The 18593-nt window shown below is 56.1% G+C and overlaps 7 protein-coding genes across 7 annotated transcripts; 6 read left to right on the top strand and 1 right to left on the bottom strand.

Annotated features, from left to right (window-relative positions):
• Positions 1-707: 707 nt before the first annotated feature.
• BROUX77_005558 (uncharacterized protein) lies at positions 708-1421 on the top strand (the record flags this gene model as incomplete). The annotated part of the gene is made up of 1 exon (XM_073750445.1): positions 708-1421. One exon carries the CDS (start codon positions 708-710, stop codon positions 1419-1421), a length of 714 nt encoding a protein of 237 aa, XP_073604444.1.
• Positions 1422-1892: 471 nt separating this feature from the next.
• Positions 1893-3772, top strand: BROUX77_005557 (uncharacterized protein; the record flags this gene model as incomplete). The annotated part of the gene is made up of 2 exons (XM_073750444.1): positions 1893-2351; positions 2447-3772. 2 exons carry the CDS (start codon positions 1893-1895, stop codon positions 3770-3772), a joined length of 1785 nt encoding a protein of 594 aa, XP_073604443.1.
• A 434-nt stretch (positions 3773-4206) lies between these two features.
• On the top strand, positions 4207-8191 carry BROUX77_005556 (uncharacterized protein; the record flags this gene model as incomplete). Its single annotated transcript, XM_073750442.1, has 3 exons — positions 4207-5299; positions 5671-6267; positions 6555-8191. The coding sequence occupies 3 exons, from the start codon at positions 4207-4209 to the stop codon at positions 8189-8191; spliced, it is 3327 nt and encodes a 1108-aa protein (XP_073604442.1).
• A 56-nt stretch (positions 8192-8247) lies between these two features.
• Positions 8248-12183, top strand: BROUX77_005555 (uncharacterized protein; the record flags this gene model as incomplete). Its single annotated transcript, XM_073750441.1, has 1 exon — positions 8248-12183. The coding sequence occupies one exon, from the start codon at positions 8248-8250 to the stop codon at positions 12181-12183; it is 3936 nt and encodes a 1311-aa protein (XP_073604441.1).
• A 256-nt stretch (positions 12184-12439) lies between these two features.
• On the bottom strand, positions 12440-14170 carry BROUX77_005554 (uncharacterized protein; the record flags this gene model as incomplete). Its single annotated transcript, XM_073750440.1, has 1 exon — positions 12440-14170. The coding sequence occupies one exon, from the start codon at positions 14168-14170 to the stop codon at positions 12440-12442; it is 1731 nt and encodes a 576-aa protein (XP_073604440.1).
• A 445-nt stretch (positions 14171-14615) lies between these two features.
• BROUX77_005553 (uncharacterized protein) lies at positions 14616-16553 on the top strand (the record flags this gene model as incomplete). Its single annotated transcript, XM_073750439.1, has 1 exon — positions 14616-16553. One exon carries the CDS (start codon positions 14616-14618, stop codon positions 16551-16553), a length of 1938 nt encoding a protein of 645 aa, XP_073604439.1.
• A 1086-nt stretch (positions 16554-17639) lies between these two features.
• On the top strand, positions 17640-18353 carry BROUX77_005552 (uncharacterized protein; the record flags this gene model as incomplete). Its single annotated transcript, XM_073750438.1, has 1 exon — positions 17640-18353. The coding sequence occupies one exon, from the start codon at positions 17640-17642 to the stop codon at positions 18351-18353; it is 714 nt and encodes a 237-aa protein (XP_073604438.1).
• Between the last annotated feature and the right edge of the window lie 240 nt (positions 18354-18593).

Genomic DNA, 18593 nt, shown 5'->3' with positions numbered 1-18593 from the left:
GGCCACTTGTATTCGGACCGTCAGTAGTCGGGCCTTTGCGGACTCGGACCACCGTTGCTCAAGCCACACCGGCTTCAACTCGGACAATCAGGCAAAGCCTTGACCCGGGTCTCCCAGACCCTAACATCAGCCTCCTTCTCTTTCTTCCCATCCTCCCATGGCCGTGTAACACAAGAAAAGAAAACAACAGGAAGGTGGACACCAACTGAAAACAACAAAAGGGAATAGCAAACAACAAGCAACTAATCATCCGTAAACGACAACAGAACGAACAAGGGGTGGAACAGACAGTGGAAAAAAAAAAAAAAAATGTCAAAGGAAAGGGAAATAGACCCTGTGCAACAACCGTGGAACTCGCAGCTCCTTCAATCAAACTTCGGACTCAAGTAGTCCTCTCGCCACGGCACTCACACCTCAACGTCGGCAGTCTCCTGCGCTCGCAAGAATTCTTCTAAAGCAGCCGTTTCTTCCAGCGCCTCTGTAGGTTCCCAAGTGGGATCTCGCCAACCAACCCATTTCACCAAGTACTGGGCTGGTTCGTCTCTCGTGGCTGGCCGGTGTTCCAGGATCTTCTCGACTTCGTATTCCTCAAAGCCATCGATCTCGACTGGTCCGGGGCTCGATACGTGCGGGTCTTGTGAGGGCCAAGGGTCGTTCGGGTGGTATTTCAATCTGTCGGCATAAGCTAAAGAAAGAGACCAACAAAAATGGCCAAATCGACAGAAAAACTCACCAAAACGACTCTGAGCAACAGCTCAATTGATTCTAAGACTAGTTCGAGCAGTGCATCGAACAAAATCGACAAGAAACCGACCGCGCGCGATGAAACGCGCCGCACGACGCGCCTGGGGCTGAGTTTCGCCCAGATGGCGAGCCAGGAACCGCGTTCCGACGACGACGAGCTGCTGCGTTCACCGTCGCAGCATGCGCCCGTCACCTCATCGATGAAAGTCGATGCAGGTGTTGAAGATGCGCCGGTTGTTGAGATTCCCTCGACACCCGACTCGCGCGACTCGGACGCGACAACGCCGACGCCTAAGGCACTGGATGGGAACCCGTTCGTGTTCAGCCAGGCTCAGCGCGAGGACAACGACGTCAACAACACCAACAACAACAACAACAACAACGACACCAACGACACCAACAACGCCCAGACCATTCCGGCGAAGCGCGCCCGAGAGATTGCTCTCATGGTGGAGCGCAAGCGCCGGCGCGACGAGCAGAACGCCGCCATCATGAACGAGGTCTTCCTCGTCCTGGAACGCCTCAAGGAGTCAGCTTCTGAGGCCCAGCTGATGCGCATCCTGCGCCAGTTTGGCAACGAGTGCGGGCTCGTCGTAATGTCGCGCCACGACCACAAAACGTGTAAGAACGTAGATAACGTCACGGTCAAAGATGAACTAAAAGGGTTAGAACCCTGACCGTGCACGCTAAATTCCAATAGTACGTGCAAGACGAAACGGCTAGAGCAATAACAGGAAGTTAGAACTCTACTACTGCACAATAAGGCACAGAGACGTGCACGATAACAAGCAAAAGCAAGAGAGTCCAAGATATAGTCTCCAACTACGATCTAGACTCTCGGTCAAAGCGGACGATTGAAATCTACGCAGGTAGCATTTCGATAGGAGGCCACGCGGAGCGTGCGACTCAAAACTTACATAAAAAGGACAGTAGCAACTTAACGAGACTTGGTTTCCTTTAGAACTCAAGTTGAAGTTTGCGTTTCAAGAGACTCCCACCTTAAGAAACGTTCGTACTACACATTCCCTTACCTTATCATACTTATTTTACTTCACCTTACTTCCGACTCCCTTATTTTCCTTCAATTGAATATCAACTCTAAACTCATTCTATTACCTCTCCTACCATATTACAAAACGCTGGTTGAGATGGAAGTCTCGAAGGCTGCCCGCCCCAAGCCGGCACACGAGGCTGCAGCCGTGGCTGCGTACAGCGAGGCTGCGACGCAGACACCTGAGGTGCCAGCCGCGCCTTCTGTCCTGGGCAGTGAGCCCTGTACCAGAACCACTGGGGAGCCGGTTTTAGAACCCCCCTGCAAAAAAATCGCCACCCCTGCGCCTAAGGCCAATAAGCGCAGACGCCGCGGCAAAAAGGCCAAAAAAAATGCTGCAACCGCCGCAACCGCCGCCACTGACCAGGCTGATGCTATGGTCATCGACACCGCTGGCGACCAGTCCAGCACACCCGACACCACTACCTCGACCACCACCTCGACCACCACCTCGACCGCCACTACTACTACCGATGACGCCGCCGCGCCTCCCGCCCCGGACACAGCTATGGCTGATGCCGACGCGCCCACTGAGTCCCCCGACACGTGGACCGTAGTCGCCAAGCGCGCCCAGAAGAAGGCTGCCGACAAAACCACGACCCCCGCCCCCAACACGACCACCACCACGCAATCATGTCCGCCAACGCCAAGAAGGCCCCCGGGCCCGACGGCATGAACGCCAAGATCATCCAGATCGCCTTTGAGGCCCATCCCGCGCCCTTTCTCTCCGTCTACAAAGCCTTGTCTCGCCTCGGAATACACCCCACACTCTGGAAGCAAGCTACTGGGATTGTGCTCGCGAAAGACGGAAAGGCTGATTATTCAGTCGTAAAGTCCTACCGCATCATCTCACTGCTCAACTGTCTAGGCAAAGTGCTCGAGAAAGTCTTTGCGACCCGCTTAGGGTACCTCGCCAATTGCCATGACAGCTCGCTTCTAGACGACACTCAACTGGGAGGCCGCAAACAGCGTTCAGCCATGGACGCCGCTCTCGTATACGTCAGCCACCTGCAGAAGGTCAAGGAGATGAAGCTCGTTCCGAGCACTCTCTTCCTTGACGTCAAGGGCGCTTTCGACCACGTGTCAAAGCCCTGCTTGATGCGCAGCTTACGTGAGCTCGGTCTTCCCCTGGTGTTCCGAAAATGGGTTGCTTCGTTCCTCCAGGACCGTACTGTCGGCCTGCACATCGAGGGTCAGCCGTTTCCGATGACCCCGGTTAACATCGGCATCCCCCAAGGTTCCCCCATCAGTCCTCTACTCTTCCTGTTGTATGCTCGGCATATAGTGGCTCGGGTGGCCGGCGACACACCACAACTTCAGCTGTCGTATATAGACGACTTCAGCGTAACCGTGGCGTCCAAAAGCCCGAGGCGTTCGGCGGCGCTTCTCGAAGAACTCGTGACGGAGCTGCGGGCCAAGGCTCGCGACTACGGCATTGAGTTTGAAGAGAGCAAAACTGAGCTGATCCACTACACCGATGCTGCAAAATGGGCCTCCCAAACTGTCCGAGTAGGTGATGTCACTGTGCGTCCCCAAAAGATGGTCAAGTGGCTAGGTTTCCATTTCGACAACAGACTTTCGTTTAAACAGCACGTCCAGGCACGGACCCAAAAGGCTGAGATCGCGTTCCGCGGCTTGCTTCGGCTCGCTTCGAACACGCGTGGACTGTCCATCGCGGCACTCCGTCAGCTCTACATCTCCTGTGTGGGTACCGTCGCCGATTACGGATCAATTCTTTGGTATGACCCGTCAAAACCCCAGCTCAGTCTGCAAAGGGTATACCAGAAACTGCAAAGCCAAGCTGCCGCCCGTATCCTAGGTACATTCCGCGGTTCACCAACACGCGCCGTCGAAGTCGAGGCCGGCCTCCCGCCCCCCTCTATTCGATTCGCCAAAGCACGCATGGCCTACGCCGCTCGCACTCTCCGCCTCCAACGCAACCATCCCGTCCGTGGTCGCTGTGGTGCAGTGGTATAGCACCTGGCAAGGCTTTTCGGTTGGCTACCGAGAAGTCGTAGGTTCGATTCCTACCAGTGACGCCAATTTTCTACGAGCAGTCAACCTTAACTGGGGCACTTGGGGTTAGTGCTGCTCGTTGGAAATTCATACCAAAAGCTATTCATGTATTTCCTTTCTGTCATAACTTGGGGATTATATTTGTGGGATCTTAGATGTAACTGCCTCCCTGCCAGGGGATTGGAGTATATTATGTGTAGTAGCTAGCTTGTTTGAGATTCCGTTAAACCTTGATTCGTGTATAGTATTAATATACACCTCGCCATAACCCTGTCAGGTTCCATGCGAGTAATGAATAAAAAAAAAAAAAAAAAAATCCCGTCCGTGTTGCGTCCCAACCCGACAAGGACGAGCTTGCCCCCGATGACTCAGACCTGCCTCTCCTGGGGCATAACATGAGTGTCAAGACTCGACTCGGCTGCATCATGCGCGAGTTGAAGCCATTGGTGGCAGGCATGTGGAGACGAGAACGTCGCCGACAGGAGTGGGATAGTCCCTGGCAGCCGCCACTGACCGACCGCATCTCCATCGTCGTCGACCCTGGACCCAAGGAGGACGCTGCCGTCAGGCATGCCCAGTTCTTGTCAAGACTTCCGAACGATGCCGTCACCGTGTATACGGACGGCTCCAAAGAAGGCTCCAGGTGCTCACTTGCAGCGTGCGTGGTCGATACCAAAACCGGTGAAGTCAAAACGAAAGTCAGTCATCGACTGCAAGATGTGGAGGTTGCAGACTGCGAGAGCGCCGCCATCGTGGAGGCACTCACGCTCCTCGCCAAAACAGAAAAGAAAACAAAGCAAGCTCGCCCCTGCTATGTGTTTGTCGACAGCCAAGCTGCCATTGCGCGGCTCCGCAAGCACGGCCACTTCGCGTGGCAGGCCCGCCGCGTCCTCGGTACATTCACGTCGCCAGTCACGGTGATGTGGTGTCCCGGGCACATGGGCATAGTGGGGAACGAGATTGCAGACGCGGTTGCACGCCAGGCTCTCGAGAGTGATGATGAACGCAAGTTCAGCTCACTGGGCAGTGTCTTCGCTAGGGTTAGGAGGTTTACCATGGACAAGTGGGAGACTCTCTGGGCTTTTGAGCGAGACACCGCCGCTGGTCCCTCCCATGGCTCGCACTACCTGCGTACCATCGGTGGTGATCCAGTTCTCCGTGCTAAGGCGCCCAAGGTTTCCGGACCAAGATGGCTCACCTCGGCGTACTTCCAGATGAAGGTGGGTAAAGGCAACTTGTTGCCCTACCTGCTGCTTATCAAGAAGACGGACTCGGACCGGTGCCGCCGTTGTCAAGAACATGAAAGCGAGAGCGTTGAGCATGTGCTGCTGCACTGCGCCGCATTTTCTGCAGAGCGTCAAGAGATGGCCATGGCATTGAGTCCTAAGTCGCTAGATCTTCCGACGCTTTTCAACACGAATAACGGAACCGAGGTGCTGCTGAAGTTTGTTCGCAAGACGGGTTTTTGCACAAAGGCCTGGGTAGAAGGTGTGGGGAGAAGAGAAAGTAGTGGTGGGAGGAGAGTGGAGGAAGTTGAGGAGTGAGGAGGAATTGGTGCTTGTGTCTTTGGACAAATTACGGTGTCGACCACGACGTATTTCCTTTGTCGTTGATTTTTGCTGGAGTTTGGATGTTGTTTTATTGTACCTTGCTATGTGTAGATTTACTGCACCTCGCCATAACCCTATCAGGTTCCATGCGAGTAATGAATAAAAAAAAAAAAAAAAAAAAGGCTCTCAAGGCCAAAATTTACACCGACCCCCGCGCCAACTGTCCCGAGTGGCTCCTTCCTGTCATCGACGCTTTCGACAGGAAGAAAGCTTCCGAGCTTCCCCCGAACCGCCCTGGCATTGATACAGAGATCCGCCTTAAACCAGGCTTGTCCCCGCCCTCGTGCCCTCTGTACTCAATGAGCCGAGAAGAACTGCTGCTGCTCCGAAAAACTCTCTACGACTTGCTCGACGCTGGCTTTATCCGAGCCAGTAGTGCTGAGGGAGGTGCTCCTGTCATCTTCGTGAAGAAACCTGGTGGTGGTCTTCGTTTTTGCGTAGACTACCGTGCCCTGAACAGCGTCACGGAGAAGGATGGTTACCCGTTACCACTGATCAACGACACCCTCCGTGACATCGCTGCCGCCAAGTACGTCTCCAAGGTCGATGTAATCTCCGCGTTCCACCGTCTCCGCCTGAAAGAAGGTAGTGAAGCCTACACGGCCTTCCGCACCCATCTCGGCGCGTATGAATGGCTAGTCACCCCTTTCGGCCTCACTGGTGCTCCTGCTGCTTTCCAACGTTTTATCAATCATGTGCTCTCCCGCTGGCTCGGTATCTCCTGCTCTGCTTACCTCGACGATGTAGTGATCTACAGCTCTGACTCCCGCAAAGAACACCGTAACCTTGTCTGTCAGATCATCCGCGCTCTCGGAGATGCTGGCTTACAGCTTGACTGGGATAAAAGTGAATTTTTTTTTTTTTTTATTCATTACTCGCATGGAACCTGATAGGGTTATGGCGAGGTGCAGTAAATCTACACATAGCAAGGTACAATAAAACAAAATCCAAACTCCAACAAAAATCAACGAAGCAACTGTCAATACCCAGACAGACACGGGCTAAGCACAAGGCCAACAGATATACACCTGCATCAAAAATGGCCAAATCGACAGAAAAACTCACCAAAACGACTCTGAGCAACAGCTCAATTGATTCTAAGACTAGTTCGAGCAGTGCATCGAACAAAATAGACAAGAAACCGACCGCGCGCGATGAAACGCGCCGCACGACGCGCCTGGGGCTGAGTTTTGCCCAGATGGCGAGCCAGGAACCGCGTTCCGACGACGACGAGCTGCTGCGTTCACCGTCGCAGCCTGCGCCCGTCACCTCATCGATGAAAGTCGATGCAGGTGTTGAAGATGCGCCGGTGGTTGAGATTCCCTCGACACCCGACTCGCGCGACTCGGACGCGACAACGCCGACGCCTAATGCACTGGATGGGAACCTGTTCGTGTTCAGCCAGGCTCAGCGCGATGAGAACGACACCAACAACACCAACAACACCAACAACAACAACAACGACCAGACGATTCCGGCGAAGCGCGCCCGAGAGATTGCTCTCATGTTGGAGCGCAAGCGCCGGCGCGACGAGCAGAACGCCGCCATCATGAACGAGGTCTTCCTTGTTCTAGAACGACTCAAGGAGTCAGCCTCCGAGGCCCAGCTGATGCGCATCCTGCGCCAGTTTGGCAACGAGTGCGGGCTCGTCGTAATGTCGCGCCACGACCACAAGACGCTGGTTGAGATGGAAGTCTCAAAGGCTGCCCGCCCCAAGCCAGCACACGAGGCTGAAGCCGTGGCTGCGTACAGCGAGGCTGCGACGCAGACACCTGAGGTGCCAGCCGCGCCTTCTGTCCTGGGCAGTGAGCCCTGTGCCAGCAAAAAAAACGCCACCCCTGCGCCTAAGGCCAATAAGCGCAGACGCCGCGGCAAAAAGGCCAAAAAAAATGCTGCGACCGCCGCAACCGCCGCAACCGCCGCCACTGACCAGGCTGATGCTATGGTCATCGACACCGCTGGCGACCAGTCCAGCACACCCGACACCACTACCTCGACCACCACCTCGACCGCCACTACTACTACCGATGACGCCGCCGCGCCTCCCGCCCCGGACACGGCTATGGCTGATGCCGACGCGCCCACTGAGTCCCCCGACACGTGGACCGTAGTCGCCAAGCGCGCCCAGAAGAAGGCTGCCGACAAAACCACGACCCCCGCCCCCAACACGACCACCACCACGACCACCACGACTGCCCCTCGCGAGAAAACGGCCGTCGTTATTGTCACCACACCCGAGTCGAGAGCCAGCGCGCTGCCCCAGCGACGCGTGCGCGACGCGGTGAACCGCCTTCTTGGCAAGACTGCAGTGTCTGCGGTCCAGCGCACCAAGGCGGGCAACATCTTGCTGCACGCTGTGGACAGTGAGGCCGTCAGATTGATGACCTCCAATCTGCAGCGCGTGGTCAAGGAGCTGTCCTGCTTTGGCGCCTGCGAGTTCACGCGCGCCACATCTCCCGGCTCCAGAACCCACAAGTCGTCAAAGCTCTGCTTTGTCATCCACGGTGTGCCGATTGAAGACGGTTTCGACAGTCTCAAGGAGCTGCCCAAGGACATGGCGGACTTCAACGGCGTCAAGATCTCCGACTCGCTGCGCTGGCTTGTGGTCCCTGCCAAGGGTAAGCAGGCTGGCTCGGTGGTCGTCGAGGCCCTGACCCAGGCTGACTACGACAAGTGTGTCGGCAAAAACGTCAACGTCGGCGGCGCTATTGTCCCAGCAGTGCCCTACGTTGACCGCAAATCTACGACAGACGGCCCCCCTCGCCTATGAAAGAGGGCCCTACGGCCGGACAACGTCTACGCATCCTTCAGCACAACGTGCACAAAATGAAGGCTGTTCATGAGACAATACTTGAGGCTGCTGCAACCGGAAAGGCGGACATTGTCTGCATCCAGGAGCCTTATACCATAAAACTCAAAGCTGGGTATAGAACATTGACGCAGCCGGGCTTCACCCTGGTTGTGCCGTTTAATGTTAGGAATCTCGAGGCCATGCCTTTGCGCCCGCGGGTCCTGACCTACGTCCGCCAAGGCCTGCCGTTTTCTGTGCTGTTCGAGTTTGGCGATGCTGAGAGTGATATTCAGACCCTGCGCATCCTTGCGTCGGAGCCGTTTTCGCTTCTCAATGTCTACAACGAACGCCAGCTGACTGTGCAGCCTGTCCCCGAGACCCAACCCCGCCCCTATACCATTGAGCGCACCAATCTTTTATCGCGCAATATTGACACCAGTACTTTGCTTCTCGGCGACTTCAATCTCCATCACCATTGGTGGAATTCCCAGCGAGAGCATCCCCACGAACCACGAGCTGACTCTTTTGCTAACTGGCTGATGTCGCAGAATGCCACCCTGATTGTCGACGACGACTACGTTGAACGCAACGGCGGCACATACGTCAACAGCAGCACGACCTCGGTGATCGACCTCGCATTTTCCCTGCGGTCTCGACCGGGCCTGTTTACGAACTGGAGGTATCTTCAGGAGACGGGCTCCGATCACCGGGCCATCAGTTTTGATTACGTCAGCACCACCACACCCAAAACCCTAACACGTAACCCGGCGTTCAACACCAAGACGGCCGACTGGTCGCTGTTTCGCAAGGAATGGCTGGCTGGCCAGGCTGACCTTGAGCTTCAGCTGTCCCTGGCAGAGATTTCTGCAGACGGTGACGCAATGGCGCGACTGCTTTCCGAGGCCCTGCAATCTGCTTGTCAGAGGTGCATGTCAGTGAAGAGGCACAGTGCCCGCGCAAAGCCATGGTGGACGCCCGAGCTACAATCACAACGTCAGGCCGCATCGCGCGCAGAGAGAAGATACAGACGAGGCAGGCTGTCGCTGGTTGAGTTTCATTCGATTCGCAACAAGTACACCCATGCTGTCGAAGATGCTAAGTCTACTCACTGGACTACCTTTCTTTCTGACGCTGACAACGAAAAGGTCTACACAGCCTGGAAATACACCAAGCCAGCTACGGCGAGTTACTTCCCCCCCATCCAGGGGCCAGACGGGTTAGCCAATACCCCCGAGGAGAAGGAAAAGGCTTTCCTGACGCTACTGGGTGCTACGTCTAGCGCAGGTGTCGACCCCCGACCTGACATTGCGGATACACACGACCCCCATCACGACCCCCATCACGACACCCCCCACGACACCCCCCCGAACGACACCGACCGAAGCATATACCCCTGGCCTGACCTTACAGACCACGAGATCAAGGAGGCAATCATGTCCGCCAACGCCAAGAAGGCCCCCGGGCCCGACGGCATGAACGCCAAGATCATCCAGATCGCCTTTGAGGCCCATCCCGCGCCCTTTCTCTCCGTCTACAAAGCCCTGTCTCGCCTCGGAATACACCCCACACTCTGGAAGCAAGCTACTGGGATTGTGCTCGCGAAAGACGGAAAGGCTGATTATTCAGTCGTAAAGTCCTACCGCATCATCTCACTGCTCAACTGTCTAGGCAAAGTGCTCGAGAAAGTCTTTGCGACCCGCTTAGGGTACCTCGCTAATTGCCATGACAGCTCGCTTCTAGACGACACTCAACTGGGAGGCCGCAAACAGCGTTCAGCCATGGACGCCGCTCTCGTATACGTCAGCCACCTGCAGAAGGTCAAGGAGATGAAGCTCGTTCCAAGCACTCTCTTCCTTGACGTCAAGGGCGCTTTCGACCACGTGTCAAAGCCCTGCTTGATGCGCAGCTTACGTGAGCTCGGTCTTCCCCTGGTGTTCCGAAAATGGGTTGCTTCGTTCCTCCAGGACCGTACTGTCGGCCTGCACATCGAGGGTCAGCCGTTTCCGATGACCCCGGTTAACATCGGCATCCCCCAAGGTTCCCCCATCAGTCCTCTACTCTTCCTGTTGTATGCTCGGCATATAGTGGCTCGGGTGGCCGGCGACACACCACAACTTCAGCTGTCGTATATAGACGACTTCAGCGTAACCGTGGCGTCCAAAAGCCCGAGGCGTTCAGCGGCGCTTCTCGAAGAACTCGTGACGGAGCTGCGGGCCAAGGCTCGTGACTACGGCATTGAGTTTGAAGAGAGCAAAACTGAGCTCATCCACTACACCGATGCTGCAAAGTGGGCCTCCCAAACTGTCCGAGTAGGTGATGTCACTGTGCGTCCCCAAAAGATGGTCAAGTGGCTAGGTTTCCATTTCGACAACAGACTTTCGTTTAAACAGCACGTCCAGGCACGGACCCAAAAGGCTGAGATCGCGTTCCGCGGCTTGCTTCGGCTCGCTTCGAACACGCGTGGACTGTCCATCGCGGCACTCCGTCAGCTCTACATCTCCTGTGTGGGTACCGTCGCCGATTACGGATCAATTCTCTGGTATGACCCGTCAAAACCCCAGCTCAGTCTGCAAAGGGTATACCAGAAACTGCAAAGCCAAGCTGCCGCCCGTATCCTAGGTACATTCCGCGGTTCACCAACACGCGCCGTCGAAGTCGAGGCCGGCCTCCCGCCCCCCTCTATTCGATTCGCCAAAGCACGCATGGCCTACGCCGCTCGCACTCTCCGCCTCCAACGCAACCATCCCGTCCGTGTTGCGTCCCAACCCGACAAGGACGAGCTTGCCCCCGATGACTCAGACCTGCCTCTCCTGGGGCATAACATGAGTGTCAAGACTCGACTCGGCTGCATCATGCGCGAGTTGAAGCCATTGGTGGCAGGCATGTGGAGACGAGAACGTCGCCGACAGGAGTGGGATAGTCCCTGGCAGCCGCCACTGACCGACCGCATCTCCATCGTCGTCGACCCTGGACCCAAGGAGGACGCTGCCGTCAGGCATGCCCAGTTCTTGTCAAGACTTCCGAACGATGCCGTCACCGTGTATACGGACGGCTCCAAAGAAGGCTCCAGGTGCTCGCTTGCAGCGTGCGTGGTCGATACCAAAACCGGTGAAATCAAAACGAAAGTCAGTCATCGACTGCAAGATGTGGAGGTTGCAGACTGCGAGAGCGCCGCCATCGTGGAGGCACTCACGCTCCTCGCCAAAACAGAAAAAATAACAAAGCAAGCTCGCCCCTGCTATGTGTTTGTCGACAGCCAAGCTGCCATTGCGCGGCTCCGCAAACACGGCCACTTCGCGTGGCAGGCCCGCCGCGTCCTAGGTACATTCACGTCGCCAGTCACGGTGATGTGGTGTCCCGGGCACATGGGCATAGTGGGGAACGAGATTGCAGACGCGGTTGCACGCCAGGCTCTCGAGAGTGATGATGAACGCAAGTTCAGCTCACTGGGCAGTGTCTTCGCCAGGGTTAGGAGGTTTACCATGGACAAGTGGGAGACTCTCTGGGCTTTTGAGCGAGACACCGCCGCTGGTCCCTCCCACGGCTCGCACTACCTGCGTACCATCGGTGGTGATCCAGTTCTCCGTGCTAAGGCGCCCAAGGTTTCCGGACCAAGATGGCTAACCTCGGCGTACTTCCAGATGAAGGTGGGTAAAGGCAACTTGTTGCCCTACCTGCTGCTCATCAAGAAGACGGACTCGGACCGGTGCCGCCGTTGTCAAGAACATGAAAGCGAGAGCGTTGAGCATGTGCTGCTGCACTGCGCCGCATTTTCTGCAGAGCGTCAAGAGATGGCCATGGCATTGAGTCCTAAGTCGCTAGATCTCCCGACGCTCTTCAATACGAATAACGGAACCGAGGTGCTGCTGAAGTTTGTTCGCAAGACGGGTTTTTGCACGAAGGCCTGGGTAGAAGGTGTGGGGAGAAGAGAAAGTAGTGGTGGGAGGAGAGTGGAGGAAGTTGAGGAGTGAGGAGGAGTTGGTGCTTGTGTCTTTGGACAAATTACTGTGTCGACCACGACGTATTTCCTTTGTCGTTGATTTTTGCTGGAGTTTGGATGTTGTTTTATTGTACCTTGCTATGTGTAGATTTACTGCACCTCGCCATAACCCTATCAGGTTCCATGCGAGTAATGAATAAAAAAAAAAAAAAAAAAAATCAACGACAAAGGAAATACGTCGTGGTCGACACAGTGATTTGTCCGAAGACACAAGCACCAACTCCGCCTCACTCCTCAACTTCCTCCACTCTCCTCACACCACTACTTTCTCTTCTCCCCACACCTTCTACCCAGGCCTTTGTGCAAAAACCCGTCTTGCGAACAAACTTCAGCAGCACCTCGGTTCCGTTATTCGTATTGAAGAGCGTCGGGAGATCTAGCGACTTAGGACTCAATGCCATGGCCATCTCTTGACGCTCTGCAGAAAATGCGGCGCAGTGCAGCAGCACATGCTCAACGCTCTCGCTTTCATGTTCTTGACAGCGGCGGCACCGGTCCGAGTCCGTCTTCTTGATGAGCAGCAGGTAGGGCAACAAGTTGCCTTTACCCACCTTCATCTGGAAGTACGCCGAGGTTAGCCATCTTGGTCCGGAAACCTTAGGCGCCTTAGCACGGAGAACTGGATCACCACCGATGGTACGCAGGTAGTGCGAGCCGTGGGAGGGACCAGCGGCGGTGTCTCGCTCAAAAGCCCAGAGAGTCTCCCACTTGTCCATGGTAAACCTCCTAACCCGAGCGAAGACACTGCCCAGTGAGCTGAACTTGCGTTCATCATCACTCTCGAGAGCCTGGCGTGCAGCCGCGTCTGCAATCTCGTTCCCCACTATGCCCATGTGCCCGGGACACCACATCACCGTGACTGGCGACGTGAATGTACCGAGGACGCGGCGGGCCTGCCACGCGAAGTGGCCGTGCTTGCGGAGCCGCGCAATGGCAGCTTGGCTGTCGACAAACACATAGCAGGGGCGAGCTTGCTTTGTTTTCTTTTCTGTTTTGGCGAGGAGCGTGAGTGCCTCCACGATGGCGGCGCTCTCGCAGTCTGCAACCTCCACATCTTGCAGTCGATGACTGACTTTCGTTTTGACTTCACCGGTTTTGGTATCGACCACGCACGCTGCAAGTGAGCACCTGGAGCCTTCTTTGGAGCCGTCCGTATACACGGTGACGGCATCGTTCGGAAGTCTTGACAAGAACTGGGCATGCCTGACGGCAGCGTCCTCCTTGGGTCCAGGGTCGACGACGATGGAGATGCGGTCGGTCAGTGGCGGCTGCCAGGGACTATCCCACTCCTGTCGGCGACGTTCTCGTCTCCACATGCCTGCCACCAATGGCTTCAACTCGCGCATGATGCAGCCGAGTCGAGTCTTGACACTCATGTTATGCCCCAGGAGAGGCAGGTCTGAGTCATCGGGGGCAAGCTCGTCCTTGTCGGGTTGGGACGCAACACGGACGGGATGGTTGCGTTGGAGGCGGAGAGTGCGAGCGGCGTAGGCCATGCGTGCTTTGGCGAATCGAATAGAGGGGGGCGGGAGGCCGGCCTCGACTTCGACGGCGCGTGTTGGTGAACCGCGGAATGTACCTAGGATACGGGCGGCAGCTTGGCTTTGCAGTTTCTGGTATACCCTTTGCAGACTGAGCTGGGGTTTTGACGGGTCATACCAGAGAATTGATCCGTAATCGGCGACGGTACCCACACAGGAGATGTAGAGCTGACGGAGTGCCGCGATGGACAGTCCACGCGTGTTCGAAGCGAGCCGAAGCAAGCCGCGGAACGCGATCTCAGCCTTTTGGGTCCGTGCCTGGACGTGCTGTTTAAACGAAAGTCTGTTGTCGAAATGGAAACCTAGCCACTTGACCATCTTTTGGGGACGCACAGTGACATCACCTACTCGGACAGTTTGGGAGGCCCATTTTGCAGCATCGGTGTAGTGGAAAAGTGAATTTGAGTCCCCGTCCATCAAGTACCTTGGTTTCATCGTTGAACCCGGCTCCGGCATCCGTGCAGACCCTGACAAAGTCAAGGCTATCCAGGAATGGGAGGCTCCCACGTCTGTCCGCGGAGTCCGTAGTTTTCTTGGGTTTGCCAACTTCTACCGCTGTTTTGTCCCCGAATACTCCACCGTCGCTGCTCCCCTGACTCTGCTGACCAAGAAGGACCAACCCTTCAAGTGGGAAGACGAACAACTCCGTTCGTTTGAAGCTTTGAAGAAGGCCCTTGTCTCTGCCCCGCTCCTTGCCACCTTTGACCCTGACCTCCCCACCATCGTTGAAGCCGATGCTTCCGGCTGGGCCCTGGGAGGTTCCCTCAGACAGCAAGGTGCTGATTCTCTTTGGCGTCCCGTTGCCTACTTCTCGCGAAAGCTTAGCCCAGCGGAAGTCAACTACCCTATCCACGATAAGGAAATGTTGGCCATCCACTCCTGCCTCCGCGCCTGGCGCTCCTACCTCGCTGGCATCCCGTTCGAAGTACACACCGACCACCAGAACCTTTTGTACTTCCAGAAGCAAAGAACCCTGTCAGAACGCCAACGCCGCTGGGCCCATGAATTGTCCGAGTTCGACTTTCGGTTAATTCATCGACCCGGCGTTACTCAAGTGACCTCCGATGCCCTTTCCCGCCGCGACCAAGACCTGCCCCAAGACCTCACCGATGAACGCCTCCAGTCCCGTGTCCACCAAGTTCTGCGCCCTGACGGGCCCGACTTCGTCATTGCCGCCGCTGTTTGGGCTAAAGAGCCTGACAAAGACCCCGAAGGAACCCTGACCCTCGACCACGCTGCCCTAGATGCCCCTTTTGCTGACCCGGAACTCCAGACCCTCTGGCACTCGGCACTCACCCATAACGAACGTTATTGGCAAGCGCGACAAGCTGTCCAAGAACAAGCCCGCTCGTTCCCCAACGAGTGGGGCCTTCCTTGGCAGATCAGCGAGTGTACCCTCGACTCCGCCACCCGTCTCCTCTGGCGTGACCGCCTGTGGATCCCGTACTACGAGCCCCTCCGCACTCGTATCATCCAGCAAGTCCACGACTCCACGCTCACCGGTCACCCTGGAGGATCAGCAACCCGTGATCTAGTCAGCCGCTCCTACGCTTGGCCTGGCCTCTCTGACGATGTCCGCCGCTTCGTTGGTAATTGCGACACTTGCGGTAAAAGCAAGATTTGGCGCGACCAGAAGCGTGGCCTCCTGAAGCCCCTGCCCGTCCCGGACCGTGCCTGGCAAGAACTCGCCATGGATTTCATCGTCGGTCTCCCTGAGTCCGAAGGCTGCACTACAATTTTGGGAATCACCGATCGGCTGTCGAAGAGTAAAATCTTGATACCGATGCAATCTTACACTGCCCCAGATGTTGCCAGAGCCTTTATAACCCATGTCTTTGCTCACCACGGCCTACCTCGCGCCATCACTTCCGACCGAGGCCCTCAGTTCACCGGTTTATTCTGGACAGAAGTCTGTCGCCAACTCTCCATCACCCGCCGCCTCTCCACCGCGTTTCACCCCGAGACCGACGGCGCCCAAGAGCGTTCCAACCAAGAGATCGAGACTTACCTTCGTGCCTTCACCGCTTTCCTGCAAGACGACTGGGCTGCACTTCTTCCCCAAGCCCAGGTCGCCCTGAACAACCGTACTGCTATTGCCACTGGCCTTTCCCCGTTTTTCTTTACCCACGGTTACAACATTGACCCCCTCGACTTGACTACCGACCACGAACCAGGCTCCACCGTCTCCCCCGCCACTGCCGGCCACAACTGGCTCGCCAAGCACCGCGACGCAACCGCGTTCGCCCAAGCCTCCATGGCTGTCGCCCTCGAAACACAGGAACGACATGCCAACCGGGGACGCCAGGCAGCGGAAGCTTTCAAAGTCGGCGACCGAGTCTACCTGCGTCTGCGCAACGTGCGCACCATCCGCCCCTCCAAGACACTCGACTGGCTTGCCTTGCCGTACCGCGTGATCCAAATCGTTGGCACACACGCCGTAAAACTCGACACGCCCACCGGTATCCACCCCGTCTTCCACGTGAGTCTTGTCCGCCGCGCCCGTGATGACCCTCTGCCTTCCCAAGTCCTAGCCAACCCGGAACCACCTGCAATCGCGCCCGAAGAAGCCTCCGGCGATTTAGTGGCTGGCGAGTATCTTGTCGACGAGATCCTACGACACAAGGTCGTCGACAAACGTCACAAAGTGCTCGTCCAGTGGACTGGATGGGCAGAGCCAACGTGGGAACCCTTGTCACACGTCAAAGACACAGCAGCCCTTGAGAGATACGAGCAGACCCACGAGTGCCCCTGGAAGTTGCCAGTAGTCCCCCGGAGGAGAGGGAGGAGGAGGCGATTGTAACGATCTATGGATCGAGGTAGGCTCAGGCTCCGCCCTCACCGCCGTTTACACCGCCGTCCACACCGCCTTGCATACCGCCGTTACTCACCGCCTGCCAAACCCGTGTGCACACCGCCGTTGTCAAGGGTACGCGTCATGCCTCTACCGCGTGTATATAGATAGTGTTGTTTCCGCCCGTTTTCTTGTACATGTAAGGGGCCAAGTCGTAAAAGGACGTAGAAGGGCAGAAACAGATATATTGCGATGGAGAGAAGAAGAAAGGACTAACTAAAACTAGGAGAGAGCAGCAGCTCTTTATACTGCCTGGGTAGAACAACTGAGGCCTACCTGATTGGCCCAAACGTGTCGAGTCATCGGGCGTTCGGATCAAGGCCGGTTGGGCCACTTGTATTCGGACCGTCAGTAGTCGGGCCTTTGCGGACTCGGACCACCGTTGCTCAAGCCACACCGGCTTCAACTCGGACAATCAGGCAAAGCCTTGACCCGGGTCTCCCAGACCCTAACATCAGCCTCCTTCTCTTTCTTCCCATCCTCCCATGGCCGTGTAACACAAGAAAAGAAAACAACAGGAAGGTGGACACCAACTGAAAACAACAAAAGGGAATAGCAAACAACAAGCAACTAATCATCCGTAAACGACAACAGAACGAACAAGGGGTGGAACAGACAGTGGAAAAAAAAAAAAAAAATGTCAAAGGAAAGGGAAATAGACCCTGTGCAACAACCGTGGAACTCGCAGCTCCTTCAATCAAACTTCGGACTCAAGTAGTCCTCTCGCCACGGCACTCACACCTCAACGTCGGCAGTCTCCTGCGCTCGCAAGAATTCTTCTAAAGCAGCCGTTTCTTCCAGCGCCTCTGTAGGTTCCCAAGTGGGATCTCGCCAACCAACCCATTTCACCAAGTACTGGGCTGGTTCGTCTCTCGTGGCTGGCCGGTGTTCCAGGATCTTCTCGACTTCGTATTCCTCAAAGCCATCGATCTCGACTGGTCCGGGGCTCGATACGTGCGGGTCTTGTGAGGGCCAAGGGTCGTTCGGGTGGTATTTCAATCTGTCGGCATAAGCTAAAGAAAGAGACCAACAAAAATGGCCAAATCGACAGAAAAACTCACCAAAACGACTCTGAGCAACAGCTCAATTGATTCTAAGACTAGTTCGAGCAGTGCATCGAACAAAATCGACAAGAAACCGACCGCGCGCGATGAAACGCGCCGCACGACGCGCCTGGGGCTGAGTTTCGCCCAGATGGCGAGCCAGGAACCGCGTTCCGACGACGACGAGCTGCTGCGTTCACCGTCGCAGCATGCGCCCGTCACCTCATCGATGAAAGTCGATGCAGGTGTTGAAGATGCGCCGGTTGTTGAGATTCCCTCGACACCCGACTCGCGCGACTCGGACGCGACAACGCCGACGCCTAAGGCACTGGATGGGAACCCGTTCGTGTTCAGCCAGGCTCAGCGCGAGGACAACGACGTCAACAACACCAACAACAACAACAACAACAACGACACCAACGACACCAACAACGCCCAGACCATTCCGGCGAAGCGCGCCCGAGAGATTGCTCTCATGGTGGAGCGCAAGCGCCGGCGCGACGAGCAGAACGCCGCCATCATGAACGAGGTCTTCCTCGTCCTGGAACGCCTCAAGGAGTCAGCTTCTGAGGCCCAGCTGATGCGCATCCTGCGCCAGTTTGGCAACGAGTGCGGGCTCGTCGTAATGTCGCGCCACGACCACAAAACGTGTAAGAACGTAGATAACGTCACGGTCAAAGATGAACTAAAAGGGTTAGAACCCTGACCGTGCACGCTAAATTCCAATAGTACGTGCAAGACGAAACGGCTAGAGCAATAACAGGAAGTTAGAACTCTACTACTGCACAATAAGGCACAGAGACGTGCACGATAACAAGCAAAAGCAAGAGAGTCCAAGATATAGTCTCCAACTACGATCTAGACTCTCGGTCAAAGCGGACGATTGAAATCTACGCAGGTAGCATTTCGATAGGAGGCCACGCGGAGCGTGCGACTCAAAACTTAC

This window comes from Berkeleyomyces rouxiae (genome assembly GCF_048999995.1).
Source record: "Berkeleyomyces rouxiae strain 22BRR77 chromosome Unknown BrBRR77_ptg000005l, whole genome shotgun sequence".
NCBI classification, from domain to species: domain Eukaryota; kingdom Fungi; phylum Ascomycota; class Sordariomycetes; order Microascales; family Ceratocystidaceae; genus Berkeleyomyces; species Berkeleyomyces rouxiae.
The sequence above is the reverse complement of the archived record's forward strand: the minus strand, read 5'-3'. Positions and strand labels throughout refer to the sequence as shown.